Source organism: Cherax quadricarinatus, chromosome 82, assembly GCF_038502225.1.
Source record: "Cherax quadricarinatus isolate ZL_2023a chromosome 82, ASM3850222v1, whole genome shotgun sequence".
NCBI classification, from domain to species: domain Eukaryota; kingdom Metazoa; phylum Arthropoda; class Malacostraca; order Decapoda; family Parastacidae; genus Cherax; species Cherax quadricarinatus.
Window position 1 is genome coordinate 5,769,260 of NC_091373.1, and position 12,008 is coordinate 5,781,267.

A 12,008-nucleotide genomic window follows, 5' to 3' on the forward strand; every position below is an offset into this window, starting at 1 on the left:
ACACGTCTTATTTACTTCCTTTTAGAGATTCATACACGTCTTATTTACTTCCTTTTAGAGATTCATACACGTCTTATTTACTTCCTTTTAGAGATTCATACACGTCTTATTTACTTCCTTTTAGAGATTCATACACGTCTTATTTACTTCCTTTTAGAGATTCATGCACGTCTTATTTACTTCCTTTTAGAGATTCATACACGTCTTATTTACTTCCTTTTAGAGATTCATACACGTCTTATTTACTTCCTTTTAGAGATTCATACACGTCTTATTTACTTCCTTTTAGAGATTCATACACGTCTTATTTACTTCCTTTTAGAGATTCATGCACGTCTTATTTATCCCTTTCAGAACTTCAAAACACCTCAATTCCTCTATATATGTATTTTTATTTACCTCAGTCATAGTTTCATATACACTTTATTTATGTCCTCCATGGCACCATGCACATCGTATTTACATTATAACAATCGTTGTTACTGAGACGTATTTATATACACCATCATGAACATTTATTAGCCATCACCAAACCCTTATGTATGAAAATAAGTCACCTTGAGTTGTTTGGATTATGCTGGGTAATGTATACTATGTTTGATAATTATACTTATGTGTACCTGTGCCTAAATAAACTTACTTAACTTATTTACCTTCGTCAGAGTCTGAAGGAGTGGCAGTCTGTATTCTGGCTGACGGCTGTCATGTATATCACCTCCTGGATGGTGTTTGTGGTCTTCGGCACCACGAAGATCCAACCTTGGAACTACCAGGAGGACGAGGAGGTTGAGGGTCAGAGACCGTCGAGAGAGGAGACCAAGTTTCTGAAGACAAAAGAGGAGACTGAGGAACAGAGACCGTAGGAAAAGGAGACCAATTTCCTAAAGGAGATAGATTTAAACCGTAGGAAGAGGAGATCAACTTCCCGAAGACAAAGAAGGAAGATGATAGATGGAGACCAAAAGAAGAAACGGCCAACTTCCTGAAGACAAAACAGGAAGACGATGGATAGAAACCATCAGAAGAGGAGACTAACTTCCTCAAATCAAAATAGAGCGGAGACCGTCGGAGGGAAGCAAAATAAAGCATTACTTACATGAGCAATATGCCCGAAATTCGTAGTGGGAGACAGGCAGACATTAGCCACAGCATACGTTATCCCTTTCACACAGCAAACATTCCTTAGCCATGCCTCACTCCACACTTCTCCTTGAGCAAGTGAACCCCCGAGCCATGAATCATGTCAGCTGGAGTGTAGACAGTATGGCTGTCGGTGAAAAATAGTCGAAATTGTTGAAAATTGTACAAAGACCACTTTGGGAGATGATTGTGTTCGAAGACATGACAACAAGTCACAGAAAAATCACAGAACGGACGGGAAATCGAACCTGCCGCGGGTTTCAACCCTGTCCGTTCTGTGGTTTGTTTGTAATCGTGTTATTGAGATTTCATAAGTCATGTCTGATCATCATTATGGCGCACTGTAGACACGTTTTTGTTGAATTTTATTGGGATAATTAAAACTTATTCTGTTAAGTAAGTCTTTCCTTTAGCAAGTAACTGGCTTTGTATATCCCCAATAACTGGCTTTGTATATCCCCAATAACTGGCTTTGTATATTCCCAGTAACTGGTTTTGTATATCCCCAATAACTGGCTTTGTATATTCCCAGTAACTGGCTTTGTATATACCCAATAACTGGCTTTGTATATCCCCAATAACTGGCTTTGTATATCCCCAATAACTGGCTTTGTATGTACCCAATAACTGGCTTTGTATATTTCCAGTAACTGGCTTTGTATATACCCAATAACTGGCTTTGTATATTCCCAATAACTGGCTTTGTATATTCTCAGTAACTGGCTTTGTATATCCCCAGTAACTGGCTTATATATCCCCAGTAACTGGCTTTGTATATTCTCAGTAACTGGCTTTGTATATACCCAATAACTGGCTTTGTATATCCCCAATAACTGGCTTTGTATATACCCAATAACTGGCTTTGTATATCCCCAATAACTGGCTTTGTATATACCCAATAACTGGCTTTGTATATCCCCAATAACTGGCTTTGTATATACCCAATAACTGGCTTTGTATATCCCCAGTAACTGGCTTTGAATATACCCAATAACTGGCTTTGTATATCCCCAATAACTGGCTTTATATATTCCCAGTAACTGGCTTTGTATATACCCAATAACTGGCTTTGTATATCCCCAGATTCATTCTGACATTCTCCCCAGCAAGGTAGCTGATGTCCCCCAGGTGAGGTCAGGGGACCTGTAACTCACCTATATAAAAAAAAGATATATACACCGATAAGTGTATATCTCTCAGTGATTATGTTTTGAGAGTAAATAAGTGTTAAGCACTCTTAATGACCCTCGTGTAGTAGATAGGTTTTAAACCCATTTAACCAGCCAGCCATCACTTGTAATAAATTATTAATACATAGATTAGGTTCCACAAAGCATACATTAGAAATATATAATATATTATATTACTGGAATATGATCATAGTTGATACCGAAGAATTTTTAATCCAGGAATGAAAGTATTTCGCATGATGTTATTACTTTGTTTACGCAAGAGTTGTGTTACGTACCACCTAGAAGAAATATCTTGAGGGCTACGAAGGGCGCTTTGATCCGAGGAAATGGAGCTACTATAATCTCAGGCACTGTATTATTCGTGTTGGTTTAGGACAGGTTCATGACTACCTACCTACATCATCATGAAAAGGTCAGGTGTTGTAAGTTGACTGCGATGTGTTATCTCGTCTTTATATGCCTTTCTGTTGATCTTTTATTTTTACAAGTCCTTGATAATGTGAGAAATCACGAAAGCACTTGGAATTTCACTATTTTTTCACAGGGAACGATATTACCAACTGTCAGCAACTCCCGAGTTGTGAAATTAATGTTTCATGAATATCCGGTTGTCTTCTGCAACAGCGGACTTAGTCCGCTGTGGACTTAATCTGCGGACTGCGGACTTAGTCCGTTGTTGCAGTAGATAACAAACACTAAGAACACGGGTACTGTAACCTGTAGTGCTACAGTATTGTACTGTATACTAATTTTATAGTACTCTATGTAATTTACAGTAATTTTTCGTACTCTTTCGTGGTGGAGATGAAGTGTAAACTGCTGTGATCAATAATGGTGACTTAATGTTTATTCTGAGTCAGAGGAGCTGTAAGGCTTTACTGGTGAAAAAAAATGTTAATTGCTGAGACGTAGAAGGCTGGGAAGATGCAGACAGTTGAGAGATGTGGATGGCTGAGCAGACGCAAATGTTGAGAAAATGCTGAGAGGAACAGGTTCAAGGATCGTCTCCAGCTTCCTGAACATACTTTCTCTGAGAATTCATAAGTGTGGATAATGTGGCCTTCACTGGTGTCAGCGAGGTCAGTGGAATTGATTATAACCCTGATTTTTAAAGCGGTGGAGGGGTAAGCCAGTGGAAGGCCTCGGTCAGATGACCAAAAGCTCCAGCTGTGGGTCATCATATGACTAAGACCCGCGTCAGGAAACACATGTCCCATTTCCTGACAAATCTTACCTAATCGAGGTCAGTGTACTTGATGAGAGCATCAATCGCATCTCGTACAACTGACAGCTTTTGTGGCCTCTTCCTCCTCATCATCATCATTATCATCATCATCATCAACATCATCATCAACATCATAATCATCACCAATGCCTTTATATCACGAGGTTCTACTGATTTGCCTGTGACTGTTCCAATCCGTGAGAACCAACACCCTTAACACAGCACAGTGCCGAGAAGCTGTCAGTGCTGAGCTTACAGCCTAGTGTCCTCTCTTCGTGCTGAAAGGCTAGTACCTAGTTGGACGAATCTTATTAGAGCCAGCTAGTGGTTAACGGACTGGCCTGGAGTCATACCACTCACTTGCCATGGGTGCAACCCTCACCCGTTGCGCGGCTTCCAAGGCAAGTGTATTGTAAAGCAGCGAACGCAGGAGACCAGTCTCAACATTATTATGCAGCTGAGATAGAAGGAGCTTCTCACTATCTATCAGAGCATTTACCATTAAACTGGACGGCTCAGCTTCGACTGTGGGTACACTACTAGCCTCGCCGAACGTGGATTCGAATCCTGCTGACCGCGATCTTTATATGGAACCACGCAGCAGTTACACTTCCTAATTATATCAAAATGTCTCATGGCTCCTAGTCAGCACGTTTACGTATATTTTGTATCTTGTGAATGACTTGATAAAGCTGTATTAAAGAGCGAAACGTTGTCTCAGTAGATAATTGTTGTGCTCCGTGTGTCCTCGTCTCAGCTGTGAAGAAACTACCGAGTGAGAAGCAATGATGAGACACAATGTTGAAACAGCGCATGATACATCCAGCTACAAGCAACTTGGGAAAATGTGAGCTTAGAGTGCTGTTGTTATTCCAGGTGGTGCCGCAGATGGTGCCCCCGGGTGGTGCTGTAGATGATGCCCCAGGTGGTGCCGTAGATGGTGCTAATAACTAGAACTGGTGCTTCAATCTTCCAGCAGGTGTTTTCTAGACGATGGTACGGTTGGCATCCTTCGTTGCGGTACTGCAGTTAGCACTGTTGGTGTCTCTAAACTGGAGCAGGATCACCAGGTAGGTTGCTAAGTTACCTATCATCTGCAAGAACATAAGTTGAAAATAGTTACTGCTGAGGAGAGATGGAGGAGACGGAGCGGGGGGAGAGAAACGGGACTTGGAGCAACAGAAAAAGAGGCAATAATATCAAAGCCCCATTGGAAATAAGTCACTTTTACGTTTTTGAATTTTCATGGGTAATTTACATTATGTATGATAACTGTAATTATGTGTACTTGTGCCTAAGTAAACTTACTAAAAAGAACACAAAGGCACAGCACCGTGACTGGAATAATACACAAATAACTTGCACATAGGAGAAAGAAATTTGTGACCGAGGAACCTGTACATCGCAGGACGACGTCACTTCGGGACTCACCGCTAACAAGAAACTCCTGTCGATAGAGAAGAATCCAGCAACTCTGAACTGGGGTGAGGAATGTAGCAACTGGAGCGAGAACAGCTGTACGGAGGACAGCCATGCTGTGCATACCTTACCAGAGTCAGTACGGAACCTGTGTACGAGTTCACTTGTCCTCTCGTGCTGCTCGGAACCAGAGTGAACAGAAAGGGAGGTTAGATGCACGGCAGAGTTATGGTCTAGTGAGAGGGACGATATTCTAGTGGATGGGATGTGTTTATGTGGTCCTGTTAGTGTATGTCCCCTCAAGGAAGGTTCCTTGATGTTGGTGAGGGGCTCTTGATTTAGGGAATTTGATCTGTGCTCCAGTTCCCCGAATTAAGCCCGAATGCCTTCCACATCCCCCCAGGCGCTGTATAATCCTCCGGGTTTAGCGCTTCCCCTTGATTATAATAATAATAATAATAATAATGTTAGTGTATGTGTCTAGGTCCTTACTGGTGCGCTTATGTGGTCCCTATTGGTATGTGTATGTGATCCTTATCAATATGTGGTTCCTTACAGTGTAAGATGTTGGTACCAGAAATCAGTGAAGACTTATTTACCTGCACTCGGAGATAGTCGACAGCAGCAGAGAGGAGATAGACAGCCAGAAGGAGACCCAGGGAGAACAGGAGGAGGTTGGCGACCTGTAGCACGTCGACTTCGTCCTCCTCGGGGTAAACCTGATCGAGGCACATTGCATTATTGATCATTGTTGCAACACACACAGTATCAACATTTTAACTTGAGAAAGAAGTGTGTGGGAGGGGACTATTTAGGTGTAAATTTGTAATTTCGATGAAATTGTTAAGAACTGAACCAATTTTCCTCCTGGCAGTATTCTCTTGTTTTAAAGAGTTCTCATTTTAAAATTCTGCAATTCTGTTTCATTCCCACTGACTCACATGGTGGTACAAAACATGGTGGTACAAAACACGATAACCACATAGGAACTAGCGAAAAGGCAGCAGAGTAAATACTTACATTCACTTCACCAAAGAGCAGGCAATAGTATGTACAATATTTACAGAGGATATGTATAATAAGGTAATGCATGCAAATACACGGTAAGGACAATCTTCGACCAGACTTGGAGGTAAGTCTGCCAGTGTTGATTCACGAGTGTACCACATCGCTTCACAACTCTGGCGGGCTTCCTTGTCACTGGCTAGTTGAGCCAAGGTGCTAGTATAACGAGGCCCTACTCGTTATACTCTTAACACCTGATTCACTGGTCGAGAGGACATGCCTGTGTGGGTGTGTGACATACAAAGAATGTAATGTAACAAACTTTTAGCATGCCACAGTGGTACAACACTGGGTGGAGATATACACTGACGCACATGGTAGTACAACACGTGATGGAACAACACAGGGTGGTACAACACACGGTGGTACAACACACGGTAGAGACGTCCAGTGACTCACGTGTGTTGTACAACACGTGATGGAACAACACAGGGTGGTACAACACACGGTGGTACAACACACGGTAGAGACGTCCAGTGACTCACGTGTGTTGTACAACACGTGATGGAACAACACAGGGTGGTACAACACACGGTGGTACAACACACGGTAGAGACGTCCAGTGACTCACGTGTGTTGTACAACACGTGATGGAACAACACAGGGTGGTACAACACACGGTGGTACAACACACGGTAGAGACGTCCAGTGACTCACGTGTGTTGTACAACACGTGATGGAACAACACAGGGTGGTACAACACACGGTGGTACAACACACGGTAGAGACGTCCAGTGACTCACGTGGTACAACACACGGTGTTGTATATGATACAGTATGATACAACACAGTGTGATACAACACAGTGTGATACAACACAGTGTGGTACAACACAGTGTGGTACAACACAGTGTGATACAACACAGTGTGATACAACACAGTGTGGTACAACACAGTGTGGTACAACACAGTGTGATACAACACAGTGTGATGCAACACAGTGTGGTACAACACAGTGTAATACAACACAGTGTGGTACAACACAGTGTGGTACAACACAGTGTGATACAACACAGTGTGGTACAACACAGTATGGTACAACACAGTGTGGTACAACACAGTGTGGTACAACACAGTGTGGTACAACACAGTGTAATACAACACAGTGTGATACAACACAGTGTGGTACAACACAGTGTGGTACAACACAGTGTGGTACAACACAGTGTGGTACAACACAGTGTGGTACAACACAGTGTGGTACAACACAGTGTGATACAACACAGTGTGGTACAACACAGTGTGGTACAACACAGTGTGGTACAACACAGTGTGGTACAACACAGTGTGGTACAACACAGTGTAATACAACACAGTGTGATACAACACAGTGTGGTACAACACAGTGTGGTACAACACAGTGTGGTACAACACAGTGTAATACAACACAGTGTGGTACAACACAGTGTGGTACAACACAGTGTAATACAACACAGTGTGATACAACACAGTGTGGTACAACACAGTGTGGTACAACACAGTGTGGTACAACACAGTGTGGTACAACACAGTGTAATACAACACAGTGTGGTACAACACAGTGTGGTACAACACAGTGTAATACAACACAGTGTGATACAACACAGTGTGGTACAACACAGTGTAGTACAACACAGTGTGATACAACACAGTGTGATACAACACAGTGTGATGCAACACAGTGTGGTACAACACAGTGTGGTACAACACAGTGTGATGCAACACAGTGTGATGCAACACAGTGTGATACAACACAGTGTGGTACAACACAGTGTGGTACAACACAGTGTGGTACAACACAGTGTGGTACAACACAGTGTGGTACAACACAGTGTGGTACAACACAGTGTGATACAACACAGTGTGGTACAACACAGTGTGATACAACACAGTGTGGTACAACACAGTGTGATGCAACACAGTGTGGTACAACACAGTGTGATACAACACAGTGTGGTACAACACAGTGTGATACAACACAGTGTGGTACAACACAGTGTGATACAACACAGTGTGGTACAACACAGTGTGATGCAACACAGTGTGATGCAACACAGTGTGATACAACACAGTGTGGTACAACACAGTGTGATACAACACAGTGTGGTACAACACAGTGTGGTACAACACAGTGTGGTACAACACAGTGTGGTACAACACAGTGTGATACAACACAGTGTGGTACAACACAGTGTGATACAACACAGTGTGGTACAACACAGTGTGATACAACACAGTGTGATGCAACACAGTGTGGTACAACACAGTGTGGTACAACAGTGTGATACAACACAGTGTGATACAACACAGTGTGGTACAACACAGTGTGGTACAACACAGTGTGGTACAACACAGTGTGATACAACACAGTGTGATACAACACAGTGTGGTACAACACAGTGTGATACAACACAGTGTAATACAACACAGTGTGATACAACACAGTGTGGTACAACACAGTGTGATACAACACAGTGTGATACAACACAGTGTGATACAACACAGTGTGGTACAACACAGTGTGGTACAACACAGTGTGGTACAACACAGTGTGATACAACACAGTGTGATACAACACAGTGTGATACAACACAGTGTGGTACAACACAGTGTGGTACAACACAGTGTGATGCAACACAGTGTGATACAACACAGTGTGGTACAACACAGTGTGATACAACACAGTGTAGTACAACACAGTGTGGTACAACACAGTGTGATACAACACAGTGTGGTACAACACAGTGTGATACAACACAGTGTGATACAACACAGTGTGGTACAACACAGTGTGATACAACACAGTGTGGTACAACACAGTGTGATACAACACAGTGTGGTACAACACAGTGTGGTACAACACAGTGTGGTACAACACAGTGTGATACAACACAGTGTGGTACAACACAGTGTGATGCAACACAGTGTGATACAACACAGTGTGGTACAACACAGTGTGATGCAACACAGTGTGATACAACACAGTGTGGTACAACACAGTGTGGTACAACACAGTGTGGTACAACACAGTGTGATACAACACAGTGTGATACAACACAGTGTGATACAACACAGTGTGGTACAACACAGTGTGGTACAACACAGGGTAGAGACATACAGTGACTCACATGGTACAACACACGGTGGTACTACACACAGTGGTACAACATACAGTGGTACAACACAGTGTGATACAACACAGTGTGGTACAACACAGTGTGGTACAACACAGTGTGGTACAACACAGTGTGATACAACACAGTGTGGTACAACACAGTGTGGTACAACACAGTGTGATACAACACAGTGTGATACAACACAGTGTGGTACAACACAGTGTGGTACAACACAGTGTGGTACAACACAGTGTGATACAACACAGTGTGGTACAACACAGTGTGGTACAACACAGTGTGGTACAACACAGTGTGATACAACACAGTGTGGTACAACACAGTGTGGTACAACACAGTGTGGTACAACACAGTGTGGTACAACACAGTGTGGTACAACACAGTATGATACAACACAGTGTGGTACAACACAGTGTGGTACAACACAGGGTAGAGACATACAGTGACTCACATGGTACAACATATAGCAGGACTGGAGGAAGATGGTAGGGGTAACCACTAAGAGTGAAGGTGTCATGACTGACGACACCGCCTCACACAGGCTGCCCAGGACACCTTGTATCTGTCGACACGTCTCTAGCTCCTCCACCAGACTATTGGTCTCTCCTTCTCTTCCTCCCGTCTCTCCTTCCCTGCTTTTCGTCTCTCCTCCCCAATCTTCGTCGACTTGCTTATGTTCTGCCTATGTGACGTTGTGTGTGTGTGTGTTTTGATGACGTCACACGAGGGTCAGGAGAAAGATTTATTTAGGAAATCTCAAAATTTTAATTCGTATATTTTTTTCTTGTTCTTATAGAGACTTAAAAAAATTAAAGACTTTTCAAACTTGATTTTTTTTAGTTTCTTCTACAGATTTTGTGACAATTTGGTTCATATTATATAAATTTTGGTAAAAAATTTATTTAATTAATATTTTCTGTGGCCAAAAAGATTTTTAGGACATCCTGTTTGAGGAATTTTCTCTAATTCATACGATGTTTCAAAAGGGCTCCTGTTCCAAGGAATTAGAACTGCACTCCTATTCCTTGCATGAAACCTGAGTATCCATCATGTCCCAGGCGCTGCGTCACCCATGCTGATTTAGCGCATTCCAGTGAATATAATTAAAGAGGAGGGGGACGGGAGCTATGAATCAACCATTGTAAACATATCGGAGTAGACACACACACACACATACACACACACACACACACAGAGTTGTCAGGAATAGTCTGGAGAGTGATGTTTGTGGAGGCAGGATCAATACATAGCTTTAAGAAAAGGTATGATAAAGCTCATGGAGCAGGGACACCAACCTAGTAGCGACCAGTGAAGAGGCAGGGCCAGGAGCTGTGAGTCGACCCCCCTGCAACCACTACTAGGTGAGTACACGCACACACACACACACACACACACACACACACACACACACACACACACACACACACACACACACACACACACACACACACACACACACACACAACAACAACAACAACAACAACAACAACAACAACAACAACAACAACAACATTACAAACCTTGATGCGGGAGACGACGATGAAGGGTTTACAGCGTTGAACATTGGTAGGCACACTGCAAGGGTCATAACGTTGAACATTGATAGGGACACTAAACGGGTCACAGCGTTGAACATTGGTAGGGATGTTAAAGGGGTCACAACGTTGAACATTGGTGGGGACGTTGAAGTGGTCACAGCGTTGAACATTGGTAGGGACGTTGAAGGGGTCACAACGATGAAGGTGAGCAGGAATGTTGTGAAGGGCTTTTAACGAGTGCTTGAAGGACAGACACCGCAGCCAGGCGTTGATACGCACGTATAGCGCAGACAGGGAGTAGCAGAGCCCCGTGGCGTGGAGCAGAGGAAAACTCAGCATCAAGGATTTGATGCTGGCGTTGAAGACAGCATTAATTAAAAAGACTACACTGACGGGATTTTTCATCACCTTGGACTGCAGCATGATCAGAATTCCTGACATGTTCAACAGCGCCATGATCGCCAGCAGCAACATCCCCTGATGGCGCAGGTACCAGCCGATCTGATTCTCCTTTCCCGGGGCCTCACCAGCCTCGTAGGGAATCAAAGTATCTACCTTCTGCAAAGATACAGATTCAGATTGTGATATATATTCACGGGGAAGCGGCAAGTCAGTAGCAGGTCACACAGCTTCCGAGGAATAGGAGACAACCAGATCTGATCCAATCTGGTTTGGATCAAATCTGATTGTCTCAGTCATCATGACTCACGAAATCATGATAATATGAGTGGAAATAAATCATGGAACTTGTGGTAAGCGCACTGGTCTGTGAGTTTTAGGGCTCACTCGTCATGGGTTCCAGTATCAACCTCGTTCCCTGATTTCTCACACATCAACCTTCCAGTTTTCCAAAACCATTTATGTAATCGTGACTCACGAAATCATAATGATACGATTGCAAGCGAACGGGTGGCTAACGCGTCGGTCTGGAGTTTTGTGACTCTCTGATTGCGGGTTCTAACCCCACCTGTGGTATGGTTCATTTATATAATAACATCCCCCATAAAGGAGCACTAGGAACTGCTTGGTGGAGTGTTCAGTGAGAGGGTTGAGGACAGCTGGAGCATTGTGCCTACAGTCCATGACGAAGTAAAAACAGGAGAAATGAAGGTATGTGAAGGCTTGTGTTATATGACTATACTTTCCACTGATGAAGGATTAGACACATGTACAATATAATAATAATAATAATAATAATAATAATAATAATAATAATAATAATAATAATAATAATAATAATAATAATATCTTTATTTACTACAAGTACATGTACAAGGTATACAGACCATAGCTGACATCAGTGACATACTACTAT

General features: G+C 42.8%; 2 protein-coding genes across 10 annotated transcripts in view; one reads left to right on the forward strand and one right to left on the reverse strand.

Annotated features, from left to right (window-relative positions):
- LOC128702924 (sialin-like) overlaps positions 1–1,536 on the forward strand; it is a 55,613-nt gene extending 54,077 nt beyond the window's left edge. For all 7 annotated transcript variants that reach the window (XM_070102563.1, XM_070102569.1, XM_070102568.1 and 4 more), the window contains one exon: positions 663–1,536. In XM_070102563.1, coding sequence (XP_069958664.1) covers positions 663–863 — 201 coding nt within the window. In that variant the 3' untranslated portion in view covers positions 864–1,536. The remainder of the gene's footprint in view (positions 1–662) is intronic.
- A 944-nt stretch (positions 1,537–2,480) lies between these two features.
- Positions 2,481–12,008, reverse strand: part of LOC128702916 (uncharacterized) — a 21,199-nt gene continuing 11,671 nt past the window's right edge. For 2 of the 3 annotated variants that reach the window (XM_070102570.1, XM_070102571.1), the window contains exons 5-8: positions 10,676–11,251; positions 5,577–5,696; positions 4,990–5,154; positions 2,481–4,652 (exon numbers count right to left, since the gene is read on the reverse strand). In XM_070102570.1, coding sequence (XP_069958671.1) covers positions 4,545–4,652; positions 4,990–5,154; positions 5,577–5,696; positions 10,676–11,251 — 969 coding nt within the window. In that variant the 3' untranslated portion in view covers positions 2,481–4,544. The remainder of the gene's footprint in view (positions 4,653–4,989; positions 5,155–5,576; positions 5,697–10,675; positions 11,252–12,008) is intronic. The other variant, XM_070102573.1, reaches the window with a different exon arrangement.